This window comes from Polypterus senegalus, chromosome 14 (genome assembly GCF_016835505.1).
Source record: "Polypterus senegalus isolate Bchr_013 chromosome 14, ASM1683550v1, whole genome shotgun sequence".
Classification (NCBI taxonomy): Eukaryota; Metazoa; Chordata; class Cladistia; order Polypteriformes; family Polypteridae; genus Polypterus; species Polypterus senegalus.
Genome location: NC_053167.1, coordinates 23,553,504 through 23,577,559, shown reverse-complemented (window position 1 = coordinate 23,577,559; position 24,056 = coordinate 23,553,504). Strand labels below are relative to the sequence as shown.

Here is a 24,056-nt window from a genome sequence, read left to right as displayed (position 1 = left end):
TCTCTTTTGTTGTGCAGTAAAATTAAACTCATCGTTATTGGTCAAGTCATCATGTCATTGTTGGTAAGTAACCATAATTAATTTTCTGCTTATAGTACTTAGTACATGTACGTACATTTAGTGTCACTGTACACACATTTACTGTATACAATTTTTCTTGCATTGTACGTATTTATTGCTGGTGGCCTGTCTATCGTAATGGCTGTAACATATGTGATATCGGAGACACTCGATATCTTTAAAATAATATTTAGGTTTTACTGTATATAAACAGTGTGTTTACATACATAATTTCAATGAGTCTTTCCTAATATCTAAGAGAATACAAAGGGATTATGCTGTATAACTGTGCAGGAAATATTTATAAACAGTGTGGGAGAGTTTATAAGGGCTTAAAATATATAAAAATAACCATACAAACATATGGTTTCTACTTCGCGGATTTTCACCTATCGCGGGGGGGTCAGGAACGCATACGCCTACGCAATCGAGGAGGGATTACTGTATATAACAAAATGTCCAAATCATAGTATGACTTACATTTCTGATGGTTGTGAGATATACTGGTAAAATTAATTAGTGTATGCTTTTTAGGCTGAAACTTATTTTAACAAATAACTAATCTGTAACAAATCAGTGTTATTGATGTAATGATTAATATAATTGACGTGCTCTTATTTGTTCAAATGCTTACTAGTGCTGTGCTGCTCAAATAGATTAGAGTGCAAGTATTTATCTCTCTTGGACCAATAAAGTTACATAATTTTCTTTGACTTACCAATCGGGATGAACTATATAGCACTCTGGGCAATATTCTTAAAAGGCTAGGCTCGGTTATCATGCACAGTTCAAACAAAAGTTCATATTCAAAGTTGTAACCTTTAAGAAACCAATATTCTAGTATTCGGAGGGGTGGTTGTGGGGACAAAGCAAGGTATTTCTAATATATCCTTTTAATCCTTTAAATTATAAGTGCCACCATAACAATAGGCCTCATGGCAATAACTCCTGGGAAAACTGGAAATTAAGGTCAAAGCTGTCTTATTTTCAGTTAAGACTACAAAATGCCAACAAAAGTTCAGAAGCAATGTCTCCAAGACCGGACAGTAAACTTTGTAAGATGGAATGTTAAAGGCCTGAATCACGAATTAAAGAGAGAGAATTTTCTCACCTAACAGGTCTAAACGCTAAAATAGTATTTTTACAGGAGACCCACTTATTAAGCAAGGATTGGTTTCTGCTGCACAAAGACAGGACTGGCCAAATGTTCCATTCCAGCTTTACCTTTTTCCACCCTCTCAAATGTACACAGTTTTTAATGTCTTGAAAACAATCAGTCAGTCAGTCGTTCTCCAACTTGCCACAGGGTGCAAGGCAGGAACAAACCCCGGGCAAGGCGCCAGTCCACCGCAGTGTCTGGAAAATATTCGGATTAAAACACTTAGAGATCTGTACATAGACAATGTCTTTGCATCTTACAAACAATTACACTCTAAATTTAATTTTCCAGCAACACATTGTTTTCACTACCTTCAAATTAGAACTTTCCCAATTTTCTTGACCTACCACCTACCTGTACGCTGGAAAAACTATTGATCAGTCTTGAGGACTCAGACAACATCTCTGTAATATATAAAACCTTTTTATAGTCCCTCCCTTTCAAAGATCCCAGTGTACAGTGGGAAAAGGATCTCTCACTCAACATCTCATAAAAGGAGTGGAAAGTAGCAATGCACAGAATTCACTTGAGCACCATATGCACAAAGCATAGAATTATTTAACTCAACATTATATATCGAGCACATTTCTCTCATTTAAAATTGTCCAAAATGTTTCCAGGGCAAGATCCAACCTGCAAACGCTGCAATCAAGTTTCTGCCTCACTGGACCACATGTTTTGGATGTGCACCAAATTTTCATTTTGGACTAAAATCCTTAAATGCCTTTCAGACAGCCTTGGTGTCACAGTCCCTCCTAATCCACTAACAGCTGTATTTGGGGTAGTTTCAGATGGGCTTAAAGTGGAGAAGGACAAACAAATTGTAATTGCCTTTGCTACATTATTGACACATAGACTTGTAGTGCATCCGGAAAGTATTCACAGCGCATCACTTTTTCCACATTTTGTTATATTATAGCCTTATTCCAAAATGGATTAAATTCATTTTTTCCTCAGAATTCTACACACAACACCCCATAGTGACAACATGAAAAAAGTTTACCTGAGGTTTTTGCAAATTTATTAAAATTTAAAAAACTGAGAAAGCACATGTACATAAGTATTCACAGCCTTTGCCATGAAGCTCAAAATTGAGCTCAGGTGCATCCTGTTTCCCCTCATCACCCTTGAGATGTTTCTGCAGCTTAATTGGAGTCCACCTGTGGTAAATTTAGTTGATTGGACGTGATTTGGAAAGGCACACACCTGTCTATATAAGGTCCCACAGTTGACAGTTTATGTCAGAGCACAAACCAAGCATGAAGTCAAAGGAATTGTCTGTAGACCTCCGGGACAGGATTGTCTCAAGGCACAAATCTGGGGAAGGTTTCAGAAAAATTTCTCCTGCTTTGAAGATCCCAATGAGCACAGTGGCCTCCATCATCCGTAAGTGGAAGAAGTTCGAAACCACCAGGACTCTTCCTAGAGCTGGCTGGCCATCTAAACTGAGTGATCGGGGGAGAAGGGCCTTAGTCAGGGAGGTGACCAAGAACCCAATGGTCACTCTGTCAGAGCTCCAAAGGTCCTCTGTGGAGAGAAGAGAACCTTCCAGAAGGACAACCATCTCTGCAGCAATCCACCAATCAGGCCTGTATGATAGAGTGGCCAGACGGAAGCCACTCCTTAGTAAAAGGCACATGGCAGCCCACCTGGAGTTTGCCAAAAGGCACCTGAAGGACTCTCAGATCATGAGAAACAAAATTCTCTGGTCTGATGAGACAAAGATTGAACTCTTTGGTGTGAATGCCAGGCATCACGTTTGGAGGAAACCAGGCACCACTCATCACCAGGCCAATACCATCCCTACAGTGAAGCATGGTATTGGCAGCATCATGCTGTGGGGATGTTTTTCAGTGGCAGGAACTGGGAAACTAGTCAGGATAAAGGGAAAGATGACTGCAGCAATTTACAGAGACATCCTGGATGAAAACCTGCTCCAGAGCGCTCTTGACCTCAGACTGGGGAGACAGTTCATCTTTCAGCAGGACAACGACCCTAAGCACACAGCCAAGAGGTGTGGCTTCAGAACAACTCTGTGGATGTCCTTGAGTGGCCCAGCCAGAGCTCAGACTTGAATCTGATTGAACATCTCTGGAGATGGCTGTGCACCGACACTTCCCATCCAACCTGATGGAGCTTGAGAAGTGCTGCAAAGAGGAATGGGCAAAACTGGCCAAGGATAGGTGTGTCAAAGCTTGTGGCATCATATTCAAAAAGAGTTGAGGCTGTAATTGCTGCCAAAGGTGCATCGACAAAGTATTGAGCAAAGGCAGTGAATACTTATGTACATGTGATTTCTCAGTTTTTTTATTTTTAATAAATTTGCAAATACCTCAAGTAAACGTTTTTCACGTTGTCATTAGGGGGTGTTGTGTGTAGAATTGTGAGGAAAAAATGAATTTAATCCATTTTGGAATAAGGCTGCAACATAACAAAATATGGAAAAAGTAATGCGCTGTGAATACTTTCCAGATGCACTATATGTTCCTCAAATTGAAGAATCCTAACTCCTATTCTAAGTCAGTGGGTAACTGATGTTGCAGTCATATGAAAAAGTTTGGGATCCCCTCTCAGCCTGCACAATAATTTACTCTACTTTCAACAAAAAAGATAACAGTGGTGTATCTTTCACTTCCTAGGAACATCTGAGTACTGGGGTGTTTTCTGAACAAAGATTTTTAGTGAAGCAGTATTTAGTTGTATGAAATTAAATCAAATGTGAATAACTGGCTGTGCAAAAAATTTGGGTACCCTTGTAATTTTGCTGATTTGAATGTGTGTAATTGCTCAATACTGATTACTTGCAGGACCAAATTGGTTGGAATAGCCTGTTAAGCCTTGAACTTCATAGACAGGTGTGTCCAATCATGACAAAAAACATTTAAGGTGATCAACTGCAAGTTGTGGTTCCCTTTGACTGTCATCTGAAGAGTCACAGCATGGGATCCTCAAAGCAGCTCTCAAAAGATCTGAAAACAAAGATTGTTCAGTATCATGGTTTAGGGCTGGCTACAAAAAGCTATCCCAGAGGTTTAAACTGTCAGTTTCAACTGTAAGGAATGTAATTAGGAAATGGAAGGCCACAGGCACAGTTGCTGTTAAACCCAGGTCTGGCAGGCCAAGAAAAATACAGGAGTGGCACATGCGCAGGATTGTGAGAATGGTTACAGACAACCCACAGATCACCTCCAAAGACCTGCAAGACCATCTTGCTGCAGATGGTGTATCTGTACATCGTTCTACAATTCAGCATAATTTGCACAAAGACGATCTGTATGGCAGGGTGATAAGAAAGAAGCCCTTTCTGCACTCACACCACAAACAGAGTCACTTGTTGTATGTAAATGCTCATTTAGACAAGCCAGGTTCATTTTGGATCGTGCTTTGGACTGATGGGACAAAAATTGAGTTATTTGGTCATAACAAAAAAAGCTTTGTATGACAGAAGAAGAACACAGCATTGCAAGAAAAACACCTGCTACCTACTGTCAAATTTGGTGGAGGTTCCATCATGCTTTGGGGCTGTGTGGCTTCTTCAGGGACTGGGGCCCTTGTTAAAATCGAGGTTCAGATGAATTACAATACAATACAATACAGTTTATTTTTGTATAGCCCAAAATCACACAGGAAGTGCCGCAATGGGCTTTAACAGGCCCTGCCTTTTGACAGCCCCCCAGCCTTGACTCTCTGAGAAGACAAGGAAAAACTCCCAATAAAAACCTTGTAGGGAAAAATGGAAGAAACCTCGGAAAGGCAGTTCAAAGAGAGACCCCTTTCCAGGTAGGTTGGGCGTGCAGTGGGTGTCAAAAGTAGGGGGTCAATACAATACAATATACACAACAGAACAATTCCTTAAGACAGCATAATAATAAAAATTTTAGAAGTATGGTTTAACAGTAGATGATATGACATAATTAGTTTTGGATATTTTTAGAGTCCTGGAGACCTCATCCATCTAGCTGCCTCCCCATTTGGCCATGCCACGGCTGAAACGTTGCTCCGATGAAAGGACCCCTCTTTCCCATGATTCCTGTGATCCTCCATCAGGGATGACTTTACCATAGGCAGGCAAACAACTTGGCAGGTGGGCCGTGGCACCAATGGCCACATTTGGGTACCGAGAAAAGAAACAGAATAGGTCAGGGTTAGTATTCAAATATAATTATCATGTTACTTATGTTATAGTGCTAATGACTAACAACAGAGATGCAGTATGTACAGTTAATCAACAGCTCTAGTCAGGATATGCTAAACTGAAGTAGTGAGTCTTCAGCCGGGATTTAAAGGCTGAGACTGAAGGGGCATCTCTTATGGAAGCAGGAAGACCATTCCACAGTTTAGGGGCTCTGTAACTAAAAGCTCGACCTCCCACTGTTATTTTATTAATCCTTGGAATGCTAAGCAGACCGGCATCTTGAGATCTTAATGTGCGCTCAGGTTTGTAAGTCATGATAAGTTCAGACAAGTAAGCCGGACCTTGGCCATTTAATGCTTTATATGTTAAAAGGAGGATTTTGAAATCTGCCCTAAACTTAACTGGGAGCCAGTGTAAAGATTTAAGAACTGGGGTTATGTGTTCATATTTTCTTGTTCTTGTAATAATTCTTGCAGCGGCATTTTGGATTAACTGGAGGCTGTATAGAGAACAGTTTGAACAGCCAGTGAACACCGCATTGCAGTAGTCAATCCTACTAGAGATAAATGCATGAATTAATTTCTCACAATCCTGTTTATTTAGAAAGCGCCTTAATTTCCTAACATTTTTAAGATGGAAAAAACATGTTTTGGATGACTTTGTAATATGCGACTTTGTAATATGCGCTTTAAATGACATGCTAGAATTCAACCCAATATCAACAAATTCTTCAGGATAATGTTCAAGCATCAGTCACAAGTTGAAGTTATGCAGGGGTTGGATATTCCAACAAGACAATGACCCAAAACACAGTTTGAAATCTACAAAGGCATTCTTGTAGAGGGAGAAGTACAATGTTCTGGAATAGCCGTCACAGTCCCCTGACTTGCATATAATCGAAAATCTATGGGATGATTTGAAGCAGGCTGTCCATGCTCAGCAGCCATCAAATTTAACTGAACTGGAAAGATTTTGTATGGAAGAATGGTCAAAAATACCTCCATCCAGAGTCGAGACACTCATCAAAGGCTATAGGAGGCGTCTAGAGGCTGTTATATTTGCAAAAGGAGGCTTAACTAAGTATTGATGTAATATCTCTGTTGGGATGCCCAAATTTATGCACCTGTCTAATTTTGTTATGTTGCATACTGCATATTTTCTGTTGATCCAATAAACTGAATGTCACTACTGAAATGCTACTGTTTCCATAAGGCAAGTCATATATTAAAAGGAAGTTGCTACTTTGAAAGCTCAGCCAATGATAAACAAAAATCCAAAGAATTAAGAGGGGTTCCCAAACTTTTTCATATGACTGTAAATACTATTTCAAACTGGAAATAATCAAATTTGCACTTAGAGGATTTGTACAAAACTTTTTCAGAATCTGGCAGGATCTAATCAATAACATTTTAGAATAAGCATTTATATTGAAGAAGCAGGTTCTCTCCCATCTTTTACTCCATTTATCTTTATTCATTTATTAATTTATCTATTTACTTATTTTTACTAGCTTAAAGTTTAATTCTGCTGTCCTAGCTCTATTTCTCAGGGGTAGGGGTTGATTTGTTTTGAACCTTTTTGTTTTTTTTTTTTGTAAAACTTGAGTTATTTGTGTAGAATGTTATTTGATTTTAATAAAGTCAATAAAATTATAAAAATAAACAACTAATATTCGAGCACATAGTCAAATTTTATGTTTCCTTTTGCTTTTATATTTTTATATTTAAATGTTTTTGCACATTTTCTACTGTTTTCGATTAGCAAAATCCCCAAGAAAAGAAACATTTCCTGTAAAATACCAGATCAGGCAGCATATTTATTGATAATAATGTTGTACCCTCTAATAAATCTTGCACATACTGCACAGTGCTTTTTGTCATATAATAATAATAATAATAATAATACTGTAATTCTTTGCATTTATATAGCTGTTGTCATGCTCCTCTTATTTTCGATCTTAAATCATTATGCCTTAAATAGTACAGTCAACTTATATCTGGTGATTTAAACCTTTGTTGCTAGAAGATGAAGTCCAAAATTCATTCACACAAAATATTTGGTATTTTTTATTTTTTTATTTATTTATTTATTTTTATTTTTTTGAGACCTACTGTACAGTGCATACGGAAAGTATTCACAGCATATCACTTTTTCCACATTTTGTTCTGTTACAGCCTTATTCCAAAATTGATTAAATTTATTTTTTCCTCAGAATTCTACACACAACACCCCATAATGACAACGTGAAAAAAAGTTTACTTTAGGTTTTTGCAAATTTGTTAAAAATAAAAAATGTTGTCATTAATGGGGTGTTGTGTGTAGAATTCTGAGGAAAAAAATGAGCAGTGCCTGGTTGTCTCCACACACTGAGGAGAGGCAAGACACATGACAGCCCGCATGGAGTTTGATAAAAGACACCTGAAGGATTCTGAGATGGTGAGAAATAACATTCTCTGGTCTGGTGAGACCAAGATAGAACTTTTTGGCCTTAATTCTAAGCGGTATGTGTGGGGATAACCAGGCACTGCTCATCACTTGTCCAATACAGTCCCCACAGTGAAGCATGGCGGTGGCAGCATCATGCTGTGGGGGTGTTTTTCAGCTGCAGGGACAGGACGACTGGTTGCAATCGAGGGAAAGATGAATGCGGCCAAGTACAGGGATATCCTGGACAAAAACCTTCTCCAGAGTGCGAAGGACCTCAGACTGGGCCGAAGGTTTACCTTCCAACAAGACAATGACCCTAAGCACACAGCTAAAATAACGAAGGAGTGGCTTCACAACAACTCTGTGACTGTTCTTGAATGGCCCAGCCAGAACCCTGACATAAACCCAATTGAGCATCTCTGGAGAGACCTAAAAATGGCTGTCCACCAACGTTTACCATCCAACCTGACAAAACTGGAGAGAATCTGCAAGGAGGAATGGCAGAGGATCCCCAAATCCAGGTGTGAAAAACTTGTTGCATCTTTCCCAAGAAGACTCATGGCTGTATTAGCTCAAAAGGGTGCTTCTACTAAATACTGAGCAAAGGGTCTGAATACTTAGGACCATGTGATATTTCAGTTTTCTTTTTAATAAATCTGCAACAATTTCAAAAATTCTTTTTGTCTGTCAATATGGGGTGCTGTGTGTACATTAATGAGGAAAAAAATTAATTTAAATGATTTTAGCAAATGGCTGCAATATAACAAAGAGTGAAAAATTGAAGGGGGAATGTAGCGGTGCCACATAGTGTTTAAATGTCAGTGCTGTGTGTGTCTCGTTTCATTGTCCCATTGACTGCGTGTATGTGTATCAGTTAATGTTGTCCCCGTAAAGGAGGATGGATGATGGTAGGAGTTCACAACCACTAATCTGGAAAGCACCTGTGTATATCAATTAATCAATTACTACTGTCACGGACTATTTAAGGAGAAGAGGAGGAGACGAAGGGAGAACTAGCACGAGAGAGAGAGAAAGGAGAACAATATCTCATTCACGATCACAACTTGCCTGCCGAATCATTCCATTGCGCCTTCATCCAGTTTGTTTTTCATTCATCCGGACTGCCTTTCAACCTGCTTGCGCTGAAGACCCGGGGTCGAATCATCATTCACCACACGCCGAGGAATCACGGTGAGGTTGTTCCAAACGCCGGGAAATACAAACATTACAATCGCCACTAATCAGTACCCGTATTCAGGACATTTATTCACGTGTCAGACTCAAGTTCACACTCATTCTGTTTGCTAGCCATTTGTCGTTTGTGTGGTGTGTGTTATATGTTACGTGGACAAGGGAGGGGATTTGTATATATATATTGTCAGTGTTGCTTTGGGATTGTTGGGGTGGAGGAATATTTGGGTGTACATTTGTCTTGTGGCGTGTCTTGTGTCATTTAATACATTTATTCTTGTTTAATTTTACATTCTGCTTATTGTCTTTGCATTTCAAACCGTCGATTGGGGGGGAAAGTTTATCTGTGTAGGAGTACGGCTTGACAGGAAAGGTTTCTCAGTCAATTATCCAGGCCACAGGTCTTGGAGGTGTAGCTGCCGGCTGGGAATAAGGGGTCGGCCGTTACATAAGTGGTGCCCTCTCTGAGGAATCTTTATTTAATTCGATCACTGTCTGCCTTTAAACTTTCCCGAATTAACATGTCTTTAGGGCGTGCCGAGCAGGACGACACCATTGCTTTGATTCGGTGTGATGATGGAGTAGCCGGGGCGCGGCACGTCACGGTCAGAGCGTGTTCAGCGGTGCGAGAGGTGGTGGATTCTTTGCAGTCGCTGTACCTCGAAGATCACCGTGGACCTGAAGAGGAAGGCCTGGAGGACGTCTCGCCTCTGTGGGAAGATCTGGCGCAACAAATAACCCGGCTGGAGGAGAAGATCCGCGAGGTTGCGAAGTACGCTGGCGTGAAGCAGCCTTGCGGGCTCGCATCAGCAGCTCCCAGGAGGAAATGAAAGAATACATCAACGAGCAAGTTCAACTCCTGGGGCGGAAATGTGTTGTGCCTCCAGAGGCAGGATTGACGCTGGCAAGATTCTCTTCAGGGGGAAGTCCAAAGGTGTCTCCAGAAGATAAGACCGTCGCCCCGTCATTCAACGCCGTACGTATCTCGGGAGGGGAGCGCATGCCTCAATCGGCCATTTGTTCCTGGGGTGCGCCTGTCTTTTCCCAAGTTAGGGGCTCCCTATAATGTCGATGATGTCCTGAACTTTGTGGAGGACGGGGAGGCGTACCTGGCCGTTAACCCTCTAACCCCGGAAGAGCTAATTGGGGTGATAGGGACATCCCTCTCGGGACGGTGCGGAGCTGGTGGCTGACGGCTAAGAAGACTATTTTCGACTGGGGATCCTTTCGTCGATCTTTCCTCGCGCTTTTCTTCCGGAAGACTACGAGACCGAACTGGAGGACAAGCTGCGGTCCATGGTGCAACTACCTTCACAAACCATCCGGGACTTCGCCTATGAATACCGGGCTTTGTGTTTGAAGTGGCGGCCGCTATGGCTGAAGAAGAGGTGGTCCGCCGCGTCCTTAATGCCTGTAACCCGCGGTTAGCTGGGAGTCTCAGGGGGGTGGTGGGATCGGTGGAGGACTTGGTGAGGTAGGCTCCCAAGTGGAACGGGACTGGGGAAACTCAAAGACGTACTGGCACAAAGTTCAGGCCAGTACACGAGAAACCCAGCCCCTAAAACCACAACGAGCCAAACCTTGCGGTCGGAAGCCGATCTCGCCATTATGCAAGCGAGCACGCCCCTTCTGATTGTCCCAGTGAGGCTGCGGGGTGGCAGATGGATGCGGTGGTGGATACCGGGAGCCATCACACTCTAATCCGCTCAAGCATGTGGGAGAAGATCAGCCGACCGACAGACAAATTAACATCTGTCCCGTCCGTCCGATTTGTATTGGCGGATGGGAGTGAACACAAGGCCCTGGGCAGAGTCCCCTTGAGGTACAGTGTACTCGCCACCACCTGGGATATGGATACGTATGTCCTGGAGGACCAGCACCTGTCAGTTCCGTTACTCCTTGGGCTGGATTCTCTAGCCACCATGAGGATGACCATCCATCTCAGTCCCAGGGGGTATACGGTACCGGGGGAAGGGATATGCGAATTCATTTACAAATCCAAAGAAGATCTGGGCTCTGAATTTATCGGGTTTTACGCAGCAGAGAGGAGCGCGCAGCACCTCGGCGGCAGCCCCAGTGGAGGGACAACCTGAAGAGGTGAGGCCGGTGCTGAAGAAGTGGGCGAGGTGTGGACGGAGAAGTTAGGAGTTGCCCGTGGGGTGACCCACATGGTCCACACCTTGGACGAAGTCCCTATAAGGCACCGAGCTTACCGGTTTCTCCACTGAAGAGGCGTCATTAAAGAACACCTCGATCGGATGCTCGCCGAGGGAATAATAGAACCATCTTCCTCCTCCTGGCGCCCCTGTGGTCCTCGTGAAGAAGCGGATAATTCCTATCGTTTCTGTGTGGACTACAGGGGGTTAACGAGAAGACGAGCCTGGACGCATATCCCATGCCCCTGGTTCATGAAATCCTGGAGTCACTGCATGGAGCTGCAGTATTTAGCACCTTAGATCTCCGCAGTGGCTATTGGCAGGTGCCGATGGATGAGGGGAGTAAGAAGAAGACGGCAGTCATCACCCCTGAAGGCCTGTTCCAGTTCAATGTCATGCCTTTTGGGCTTAAAAATGCTGGGGCCACTTTCCAGCGGCTCATGGAGCAGGTTCTGAGGGGGTTGATAGGCAAGATCTGCTTGTATACATCGATGACGCCATTGTTTACTCCCCTTCTATAAATCAACATCTCCGGATTTAGACACCATCTTCCAGCGTTTCATCAAGCGCACCTTACGCTGAACACGAAGAAGTGTACCTTCATTCAACCCCACATACGCTTCCTCGGGCACATTCTTTCATCGGAGGGGTCGCTGTAGACCCCGAAGACCTTGGCCATCCGGGAGTACCCCACCCCACAGATTTGAAGTCGTTGCAACGTTTTCTTGGGTTAGTGGGGTGGTACCATAAGTTTATTCCCGGATGGCAGATATAGCGGCTCCCTTGAACCAGCTTAGAAAAAAAGATGTCCCGTGGGAGTGGACCACAGAATGCCAGGACGCGGTCGAGCGACTAAAGAGCCACCTACAAGAGCCACCCGTTCTGGCCCAACCAGATCCACAGCTCACCTTCCAGGTACAAACTGATGCCAGCAACCTGGGGCTCGGCGCGTGCTCACTCAGAGAATTAACCAGGCTGAACATGTCATCGCGTCGCCTCACGAGTTTTGCGCGGCGCTGAGCTGAACTACTCGACAGCTGAGAAGGAGTGCTTGGCTGTCGTGTGGGCTGTGGAGAAATGGAGACATTATCTGGAGGGGTTGAATTGAAGTGTACACCGACCATCACGCTCTGACCTGGGTGTTCAATCACCAAGACCTCCTCCCGCCTGACCAGGTGGGTCCTCCGCCTCCAGAATTTTACGTTCAGGGTGACTTACCGGAAGGGCTGTGGTAACATCGTGCCGGATGCACTGTCTAGGGTATCGGAGCCATCGGGATGGTGTGTTTGGCAGAGGCGAAAAGATGATCCTCCCTCTGCCAAGGAGCCTTGAAGACCTGGCCCAAGCACAAGCTACCAGTCCATTCTGCCAGAACATCAGGGAAGGGCTGGAGCAACAGCGGACTGACCGGGTACACTTTGTGGACCTCCAGGGGGTCTTGTACAGGACTATTCCATCCACCCTTGGGGGTCTGCAACATCAACTTGTGGTCCCGGAAGAGCTCGTCCCCGACTTTCTGAAGCACTACCATGACAGTCCTTTAGGTGGTCACCTTGGAAGGACAAAAACTTTATTAAAGATTCTGGGGTTGCGTGGTGGCCGTCTGTCCGAAAGACGTGTGCCACCACGTGAAGACGTGTGACCTGCCAACAACTAAAAACCCACCTGGTAAACCGGGGGATTACTTCAATCGACAATCGCAGATGGACCAGGAGAGACTTTGGGAGTCGACCTAATGGGGCCATTTCCTATCACCAGCTCGAGGAAGACCGTCCTGATGGTAGTAGTAGACTATTTTTCGAAGTGGGTGGAGCTGTTTGCGTTAGCCGATGCAAGGGCTAACAAAATATGCTCCATCCTGAAGAACGAAATCTTCACCCGCTGGGGGGTGCCAAGAAACATCATCTCGGATCGGGTCCGCAGTTCACAAGCTCCATATTGGATGAACTTTATGCAGCCTGGGGAGTGAAGAAAAACCTCACCACCGCTTACCATCCCCAGGCCAACATGACGGAGCGAGTGAACGGACCCTGAAGAACATGATCGCCTCCTATGTGGGTGAACGCCATCAGGACTGGGATAAATGGCTCCCCGAGCTCCGGTTTGCCCTGAACTCCACGGTGCATGAAGCCACAGGTGAGACGCCTGCTTTGGTTGCGCTGGGCAGACAGCTTAAGGGCCCACTCGACCGACTCCTTCCCAGCACCCCTAGTCCAGAAACCACCAGTTACAATAATTTGGTTAAGGTAGAGGGTTTACGGCGGAGAATCCAAGGGAGGTTGGTGAGTTCGACATCCAGACACGCCAAGTTGTATAATGCCCGCGGAGGGAAGCGCACTTCCAGCCGGGTGATTTGGTCTGGATTAGAGCTCACCATCTCTCAGATGCCAGCAGAAAATTCTCCGCCAAGCTAGCGCCTAAATGGTTAGGTCCAGCTAAAATCATTCATCAAACAGGTCCAGTCAATTTCCAGATCCAAAGGGGTATCGGCGCTGCCTCCAAGTTAGACACCATCCATGTGGCCAACCTCAAGCCGTGCCGCCCTCCCTTGTCCAAGGTTGGGGGAATGTAGCGGTGCCACATAGTGTTTAAATGTCAGTGCTGTGTGTGTCTCGTTTCATTGTCCCATTGACTGCGTGTATGTGTATCAGTTAATGTTGTCCCGTAAGGAGGATGGATGATGGGAGGAGTTCACAACCACTAATCTGGAAAGCACCTGTATATCAATTAATCAATTACTACTGTCACGGACTATTTAAGGAGAAGAGGAGGAGACGAAGAGGAGAACTAGCACGAGAGAGAGAGAGAAAAAGAGGAGAACAATATCGCATTCACGATCACAACCTGCCTGCCGTTCATTCCATTGCGCTTCATCCAGTTTGTTTTCATTCATCCGACTGCCTTTCAACCTGCTTGCCGCTGAAGACCCCGGGGTCGAATCATCATTCACCACACGCCGAGGAATCACGGTGAGGTTGTTCCAAACGCCGGGAAATACAAACATTACAATCGCCACTAATCAGTACCCGTATTCAGGACATTTATTCACGTATCGGACTCAAGTTCACACTCATTCTGTTTGCTAGCCATTTGTCGTTTGTGTGGTGTGTGTTATATGTTACGTGGACAAGGGAGGGGATTTGTATATATATATTGTCAGTGTTGCTTTGGGATTGTTGGGGTGGAGGAATATTTGGGTGTACATTTGTCTTGTGGCGTGTCTTGTGTCATTTAATACATTTATTCTTGTTTAATTTTACATTCTGCTTATTGTCTTTGCATTTCAAACCGTCGATTGGGGGGGAAAGTTTATCTGTGTAAGAGTACGGCTTGACAGGAAAGGTTCTCAGTTAATTATCCAGGCCACAGGTCTTGGAGGTGTAGCTGCCGGCTGGGAATAAGGGGTCGGCCGTTACAAGCTCAATGGTAAAAATGTTTATCCAGAACTCCTAACCAGTTTTTTTTTTATTTTAATAAAAAAAAAGGAACTACAGAGTATTAAGATTTCAGTCAGTCAGTCATTTTCCAACCCGCTATATCCTAACTGCAGGGTCATGGAGGTCTGCTGGAGCCAATCCCAGACAACACAGGGCACAAGGCAGAATAAACCTTGGGCAGGGCGCCAGACCAGCACAGGGCACACACACCAAGCACACACTAGGGACAATTTAGTCTTTGGACTGTGGGAGGAAACCGGAGCACCCAGGGGAAACCCACGCAGATGTCTGTTGAGGATTGATTGTCCATTGCCAAGGCCACAGAAAAAACTTCCAGCTGGCTCCAGCCCTACCTGTTTGCTGTGTTTGTGTATAGTTGAACTGATAGATCCGCTACAATAAATAACCTTGCTGTCCCTGTTTTAAGTTGAATAAAGCTGATTTTGCTAAAGTACTGAGACTCGTTTTTGGGGTGCAAGACACAGACTTGCATGTCACAATATCTGTAGTTAGATGCCATGAAATGACATACTATTAGTGCATGGTAGTAGTCTGAATCAGTTATAAAATTTTGACTTCATTATTGATACCAGTTTTCAGACCATTGACATACTCCACCCTCCCCAGTGTCCTGCACAATTTTGTGCTGTACCATGCACACTGCTTATCTCTTGATAGCATAAAGTGAGCGTTGAAGCAATAGGGCTGTTAGGGGTGAGCAAAATAGCCTCAAAATTATATCATCATATTTCAAGGTAAATTGCACTAATGATATTTATGGCGATGTAGAAAAATACTGAGTAAAGTTTTATTGGTGATTGCAGCTTGGAGGCAGCAACATTTGTTAGTGCACACAAAATGAAAGGAATTTTCCATCTTTTCCAATGAGCTACTGTCATTGATGACTGACTAATTTGAATTGTGAATCTGTTGCCACAAGTTGCCAGCAGCTGCAGCATTATTGTGCAATATTAGTGACACAATATTGTATACACTATACAGTAGTAATGCACTGATATGGAAATTCTGGGCGATACCCATAACCGATATGTTTTTGTCCATTTTTGCCAATGGCAATAACCAATGGGCAATTTTTTTTTTTTATTTACTTCAGGTTTGAATGTTTTAGTTTTGTTGAAAATGTATTATTTATTATCAAAAAAACAATTGTAGCAAGTGAAACAGAGGTGACCTTTTTTTATTAACTTGCTGACTTTTAAGCTCTTCTTTACTATAGATATAAGCAGCCAGTATTTTCTGTGGGGGGAAAAAAGAACAAGATATCGCTCGTCTCTATAGAAAACATTCTCCAAGTCATGTACAAAAATCTGTTTTACATACACATTCGGGGTAAGTTAAGCACATCACGACATCATGACATTACAGATTATTGGGTATATAGTTGGGTTCATAAATATTTGGACAGAAACAACTTTTTTCTAATTTTGTTATGTACATTACCACAATGAATTTTAAATGAAACAACTCGGATGCAGTTGAAGTTCAGACTTTGAGCTTTAATTCAGTCGGGTGAACAAAATGATTGCATAAAAATGTGAGGCAGCTAAAGCATTTTTTAACATAATCCCTTCATTTCATGGGCTCAAAAGTAATTGGACAATTGACTCAAAGGCTATTTCATGAGCAGGTGTGGGCAAGTCCATTGTTATGTCATTATCAATTAAGCATATTAAAGGCCTGGAGTTGATTTGAGGTGTGGTGCTTGCATGTGGAAGATTTTACTATGAACAGACAACATGTGGTCAAAGAAGCTCTCCATGCAGGTGAAAGAAGCCATCCTTAAGCTGCGAAAACAGAAAAAACCAATCCGAGAAATTGCTACAATATTACGAGTGGTAAAATCTACAGTTTGGTACGTCCTCAGAAATTAAGCAACTACTGTTGAACTCCGCAACGCAAAAAGACCTGGACGTCCATGGAAGACAACAGTGGTGGATGATCGCAGAATCATTTCCATGGTGAAGAGAAACCCCTTCACAACAGCCAACCAAGTGAACAACAATCTCCAGGAGGTAGGCATATCAATGTCCAAGTCTACCATAAAGAGATGACTGCATGAAAGTAAATACAGAGGGCACACTGTAAGGTGCAAGCCACTCATAAGCCTCAAGAATAGAAAGGCTAGATTGGACTTTGCTAAAGAACATCTAAAAAAGCCAGCACAGTTCTGGAAAAAACATTCTTTGGACAGATGAAACCAACCTGTACCAGAACGATGGCAAGAAAAATGCATGGAGAAGGCGTAGAAAAGCTCATTATTCAAAGCATACCACATCATCTGTAAAACACGGTGGAGGCAGTGTGATGGCTTGGGCGTGCATGGCTGCCAGTGGCACTGGGACATTAGTGTTTATTGATGATGTGACACAGGACAGAAGCAGCCGAATGAATTCTGAGGTGTTCAGAGACATACTGTCTGCTCAAATCCAGCTAAATGCAGTCAAATTGATTGGGCGGCATTTCATGATACAGATGGACAATGACCCAAAACATACAGCCAAATCAACCCAGGAGTTTATTAAAGCATAGACATGGAAAATTCTTGAATGGCCAAGTCAGTCACCTGATCTTAACCCAACTGTGCATGCATTTCACTTGTTGAAGACTAAACTTCGGACAGAAAGGCCCACAAACAAACAGCAACTGAAAGCCGCTGCAGTAAAGGTCTGGCACATCATTAAAAAGGAGGAAACCCAGCATCTGGTGATGTCCATGAGTTCACGACTTCAGGCTGTCATTGCCAGCAAAAGGTTTTCAACCAAGTATTAGAAATGAACATTTTATTTCCAGTTATTTAATTTGTCCAATTACTTTTGAGCCCCTGAAATAAAGGGATTGTGTTAAAAAAATGCTTTAGTTCCCTCACATTTTTATGCAATCTTTTTATTCAACCCACCAAATTAAAGCTGAAAGACTGCACTTCAACTGCATCTGAGTTCTTTAATTTAAAATTCATTATGGTAATGTACAGAACCAAAATTAGAAAAAAGTTGTGTCAGTCCAAATATTTATGGACCTGACTGTATTAACAAAAAAATTAATGCATATTTTTTGTGCCATAATCAGACATATATTACTTTAAGTAAAACTAAAATAAAAGGTACAATGAGGAGAGTAACCCTGGTCTTAAGTTGGCTTCTTTAGAAGCACAAATGGTAGGTTTTTCTTAACAAAAAAAAGCATTTCATCCTGTTCACCAGCAAGTCTGTTTCTTTTTTCATATGCTATATTTGACACAGATGAAAAAAGATGTTCACATGTCTACACTGGTACAAGGTGCCGATAGGTACTTGATCGCTGCCTTGGCCAAGGTTGGGAAATGGGCTGCATCGCTTTTCCAATACTGGAGGGCACAGTTATTTCTGGAGATAGGGGACTCACTGAGATAGTTATTCAGCTGAAAAAAAAAAAAAAAAAGAACAAGTTTACAAACGTTTATCTTTATTATAATAAAAAATAATAAATTATCAGTTTGACCAAACTTGTGGTTTAGAAAAACAGGACAACCATCTCTACCAACCTCCACCATTAATAAAACTGATTTTGAAAGCATGACATATAATGATTTGGGTATAAAGGGCATTCTATAAAGTGTGATGCAGATGCACTTTTAGGAGATACAGCATAAGCTGTTCCACAACGAAACACTTTATAACACAGGTGTGCTTTGAAATATTGAGAGACTGCTGTATATTTTAGGGTGATTTTGTTTTAAAGTAATGCTTACATTAAAACTGGAGTAGATCTTGTCTTAAAATCTTTTCAGTTTAGACACAGGAGACACATCTTTCACAAGGTACAAAACTTGAAGCTGCATTCTAGCATGCAGAAACTGTCCTCCTTTTTGTTAAGTACCCACTAAATTAAATTCCTCCAATATTTTTCCAGAACGACTCCACTGTCCAAAATGGAAACACCCTCAAACTGCAACACTGCAATAATTGTTTTGTAGGCAATCTGGCAAACATAAATTGTAAAAACCTGAGAAAATGGTGAGGTGATATAGTTAACCTGTTCCTTTTGTTCTCAGCTAATGTTTGTGGAACAGTTTTCCCAGCACTCTTAGGTTATGCATGGTCCCAGCAAGCTGCCTCACAGTGCCTACTGTAAGTTTACGGCAAATTCATAATGATACTGATTGGATATTAGGAAGCTGCAGTGTATGGATTGTGTATTTAAAAAAAAAAAAAAAATTAAATCCTTAAAAAAGTTTTTTTTTTCTTCATTTGGGACGTCTGGTCATCCCAATTAGAATGATTATTGTTGGTAATTTTATGATTCTGTTATTTTAGCTCAGCAGCAGTAGAATGTGGTTTTGCAGCCGGATACAAATTCTCTTCAAGAATTTCTTCATACATCTCCAGCATTGAAGCAGAAACATCTTTCTGAGTGTAAATCTTTTTCTCTTGTGGTTCACTGTTGCTCTGTGCATCTCCTTCATCAGCTGACAGTGTTTGTTTTTTGGTATATTTTGTCAAAAATTGATCTTTGTACTGTAGATCAAGGACAGTAGATAGATAATATAGTGGCTTGGAGAATGCACCACTGAAGTGCTTTGTGACACCCTTCGAAAGTGTGGTTTTCACTGTCTGAACTCCGGAATCTGTCTTGTAGAGCTTGAACAGACGGAATCACATCCGCAATTGTAGGTGAATGCGTGCTTATGTATTTAGTAAATTGCTCGAATGGTTTGAGTAGAGTAATCATGTTTTCCACAAGTCCTCATTGATGCACCATGACAGAAGCAGGAACCTTGAATTCAGCACCACAAGCAGCAAGAGCGCTTCTGATCAACCAGACTTTTCAGCATATATGATGTGCTGTTCCAACGAGTCGGCATATCCTGCTGAAGCATTCTTGTTGGGGAATCAATGTCTGTTTTTATTTTTCTCAGCCGCAAAATAGCGAGCTGTGAGTGCTTAAAATGAGTAACTATTTGCCTCCCAATGGCAACACAGTTGGAGATGCTTCTCTGGCTCCATAAGCCTTCATTTTTGGCAACCTGCAAAGTGTGAGCCATGCAGCTTAAACTTTTAACGCCACATTCTTCCATAGCTTTTACCATATTGCGAATGTTGTTGCGAAGCACAACATGCATATTCGTTTTTGAAATGTTCCAGTTCATTAACATGGAATCAAAAGCTTGTGCAATGAAAGTTGCAGAATGAGAACCGGAGAACTCATTAGCGTGCAACTCCATTCTTTTTGTCTCAAAACATTTGTCAATCCAGTGTGCCGTTAGCCTCACGGGGCTGACCTCTGAGCTCCACATATCTGTAGTGAAGCTAATGCTGGTGACATTGTTTCTTAAACGCTCATGGATATGTGTATCAATCACATCATATAATGCAGGCAGTGAGACATCTGTAAAGTATCGCTGGTTTTGAAGAGGGTATTGAGGTTCTAAATGATGTAGTAGCCGATGAAATCCCTCGTTCTCAACTAGGGGAAATAGGTTGGTCGTCAAGTGCGATTATTTCCATTATTTTAGTAGTTATGCCTTTAGCATAACTTTAGCACTGTCTTAAGGAAACGTCTTTACGTTTTGAAGGGTTTGCTGTATGATGCTACTGCTAGTGAGCCCAGTAGCGTCTGATTTAACTTTTGTTTTGGTAGCATTAGCTGCTAGGAATTCTGCGTGTAATTTGTTACGGTGGTTCTTCAGATGGATAATTAAATTTGTGGGTATTGAAAGATTTAATTCTGCAGCCTCCTCGCATTATCTGGCGGAGGCAGCCAGGTTTTGATTTAACATTTTCCTGATATTTCTTGGAATCCATGATGCCAATGTTTCCAGGGACTTTGGAAGAAAAACAGCCCCACAACATAACAGAACATCAACCATATTTCACAGTTGGGATAAGGTTCTTTTCAGTATAGCCATCCTTGTTTTTACAACAAACGCATTTTGCGTGTTTATTGCCAAAAAGTACGTTTTGACTGTTTCATCAGAACAGCCAAAGTTGTAGTAACATTTTACAAACTCCAGGTGCTTACATTTGTGGATAACTGACAGAAAAGGCTTCTTTCTGGCATACCTTTCAAATAATCTGTTGGCATGGAGATGCTGTCTGATGGTGGTTCTGGAGACTTAATAACCCCAGGATTCTAACTTTTCTTTCAATTCCCCAACAGTGATCAATGGAAATATTATTATATTATTGCCTCTCTTACCATCCTTCTCACTGTACATGGGGGTAAAATAATAGCATTCAGTGAACAACCCGCGCGCTACTCGTGTTTACCTCTTTTGAGACAAAGCCATGTCTGCCCATGAGCATCAGTACGCCAGTTGCTAGCATTCAATGAACAACCCACGCACTACCCTTGTTTACCCCTCTCGAGACAAAGCCATGACTGCCCACGAGCGTCAGTACGCGCTATTAACTTTCTGTGAATTTTCGCGTAAATTTGAATTGATTGTTGAAAAGTATGAAGGTGGCATTCGTATCCGGGACTTGGCTGCTGCATACCGTATGCCGTGAACGGCGGTATCTACAATTGTGAAAAACAAAGATGTTATTAAAAGGTACAGCGTGGTTAAATTTTCATTTATTTCATCTAATTGCTTTTGTATTTATGTATTTTAGTATTAAGCAGTGTTTAAATTATTTTATACAACCCCATCAATGTATAATATGCTAATAACAATACGATTTTTTTTCATGGGAACGGATTCATCATTTTCCCGTTATTTCTAATGGGAAACATTTGTTTGGTATACGTCCTGTTTGGTATAAGTCATAGGATCTGGAACGGATTAAGGACGTATACCGAGGTACCACTGTACTTCTTTACAACCGCTCCCTGAGTTATGAAGGAAAACACACTTCTTCCTCATTTGGATTGAGTGTTCTCTTTTCTTTGCCATGATGATGGTTGGCTACGGAAATTTGGTTCTGTGTCTCCTAACATTTGTATCCAAGTTAATCAGGAAGTCATTAATTTCAGCTAGAAAGTTCCTGTACACTTCAATCAACTTAATGTCCAATTTAAATGGGAAACATGCTTCAGTTACATTGTTTCACTTTAATTTCCAAGGGTACCAACAATTGTGGCTCTTGTGTTTTGTTAAAAATATTTATTTCTTGATGAGAGCTTTGTTTTTCTTTGAATTAACTTGTTTCAGTTAAAAGTCAGATGTTTCTCATTTTTTCAGTGCAAGATGATGGTTCTTCAGCAAACAGTGAATTTTTTTGACACTTCTTACTAATTTTTACAAGGGGTGCCAATAATAATGGAGGGCACTGTCAATGCAATGCATTGCTATATTATTGATATCGTGAGATGACACTTTTTATCACATAAAAAGTTCATACTGTTGTTATCATGGATGATATGACATGGCACGGCCCTACTGTGGCAGGAAGTCTTGATCATTTCAAAGCATAATGTTTTGTACAGTATCCAGCACATTTAAAGCATGTTTTTACCCAGCTATGCCACCAAGTATCTCGGGTAACGTAATGTTTTAAATTAAATTTTTTCTATACGTTTCTAGTACTACTATTACTCGCAGCCATACATGGTAGTAGATTTACATTCTATACAGTAGAATCAGGATGATACAGAAGTTTAAAAAAAGTATACTGCAAGGTAATGGACCTTTAAGTATACTTTATAAGCTTACTGTGTGTCTGACAGATAAGAAAAAAGTACTCATTACTGCCTTAAAGTTCTCACAAATTCTTGTTTACATCCTTGGTAAAATTGCAGAAAGTGTTTGTTTATTTATAGTTATATTGTGCTTGTTTTCAGGTTCATCTGAGCAGTCTTCAGAATTAACTCAGTGTCTAGAAGTTGATTACCCAAGTGATTCCGAAGTTGCTGTCATCCGCATTCCACAAACACCAGAAAGTTCACCAGAGAAAATGGTCACTCCAGCAAACAGCCAAAAAAAACATAAATCGATTTTAGGTAAGTATTCGGCCATGTGTAGGTGATGCAAGTAGTGAAAACATGAAAGCAGTTTTGGATAAAATGAGTTATACAATTGAAGTGTGAATTTATTTGTGCTTTGAGAGAAGCTCTGTATGAACACTTCATTTTTGGATCATTAGGAAAAAGGCGAAGGGATACTGGTTGGCCAGATATCTGTGATGTCTTGCGAGAAGTGGATCAGAAGAACCAGGAAATGTTGGGGAAGTTACTGGATCAGCGGGAGAGACATCTACAACTGCTCCGGGAAGATGAAGCCAAGGCTCGAGCAGCCGAGGCTGAGGCACGGGCAGCTCAGACAGCAGAGACGGCGTCTTTTAATAATAACTTCATAGCTGTCCTTGGACAGCTTGTTCAGGTTCTGAGTAGAGGCCGCCAGTAGAAGGACATAAAGTTTGACTGATTTTTATTTTCAAAGTTTTACATGTCTAAATTTTTATATTTTTCAGACCAGCCTTGTTCTGGATATGCTTGTAATGTTCTGACCATTAACGTATATAGCTTCAGCATTTTTCTTGCACTTTTACAACCAGTGATGTGTATATAATTTCAGCTCTTTCCATGTATTTTTCAATTAATACGTATATATTTTTTTACAATTTTCTTGCACTGTATATCCATTATTGTACATAGATTCCATGATTTTCATGAACTGCTTATGATTATAGTTTTCTTTTTTGTCCCTTGCTTAGCTTAATAAAATTAAGCAAAACAGCATTATTAGGAACATTGTGCACCCCACAGCATATAATCGAGCAGTCATATTGAATAAAACCATATTTATTTGCTACAACTTTAGAAATTGTGAAAAATTAAAGCATCTAATTGCAGAAATAATTTTAAAAAAGGCCTGAGATGCAACCAACACGTCCTGATCTGCGCTCAATAGATAGTAAGTGGAGCTGAGCAATGTCACAGCTTCTTAAGAGTCTTCACTGTGGTGTTTTATACCTCTCTATTATAAAAAAAATCCTGGGAGAGAAAGACGGGAGACGAGACGTGATCTTCATGTTAAGATCATGGAAAACACTTAATAGACCCACGAGACGAAAGAGAATGGCCACGGAGCATTTTGCGGGGACCTTAAACATGAGACTTTGTGCCAAGAGATTGACCCAGGACCGTCTCGTGATAACATAGAACATGTAGAATATCAAATAAGACAACGGGCAGCAAAACATTCAGTCGTGTAAAGGATTTGAGCAGACACAGATCCAGGGCTCTCAGCGCATATAAACCTTATAAGGACAATACATTATAAATGAAACATCGACGAAAAAGAAAGCAGCGCAGAGAAAAGACGCTCAAAAGCGTTGGAGAGACAAAAAAGAAAAAGAATAATCTAGGTGCAAATTCAGAAAATAAGAAAACAAGTGGAATTGGAAAAAAAAGCACATCCAATCCGGAAGTTGGCCCTATACACATGCAGAACAGGTTAGAGATTATGAAAGCAGTGGAAATCGAAAAGCTCAAAAAAAAAAAAATTTAAGATACACGTGGAGAAAGTTAAAGAATATGAAAGTAGGAAAATT

The 24,056-nt window shown here is 41.6% G+C and overlaps 1 protein-coding gene across 1 annotated transcript in view; it reads left to right on the top strand.

The window, feature by feature from the left end:
* The window catches only part of LOC120514940 (zinc finger and SCAN domain-containing protein 29-like), a 28,865-nt gene extending 5,098 nt beyond the window's left edge, over nt 1-23,767 (top strand). The window contains exons 2-3 of the mRNA XM_039735598.1: nt 22,345-22,503; nt 22,647-23,767. Coding sequence (XP_039591532.1) covers nt 22,345-22,503; nt 22,647-22,906 — 419 coding nt within the window. The 3' untranslated portion in view covers nt 22,907-23,767. The remainder of the gene's footprint in view (nt 1-22,344; nt 22,504-22,646) is intronic.
* The last annotated feature ends 289 nt before the right edge of the window (nt 23,768-24,056 follow it).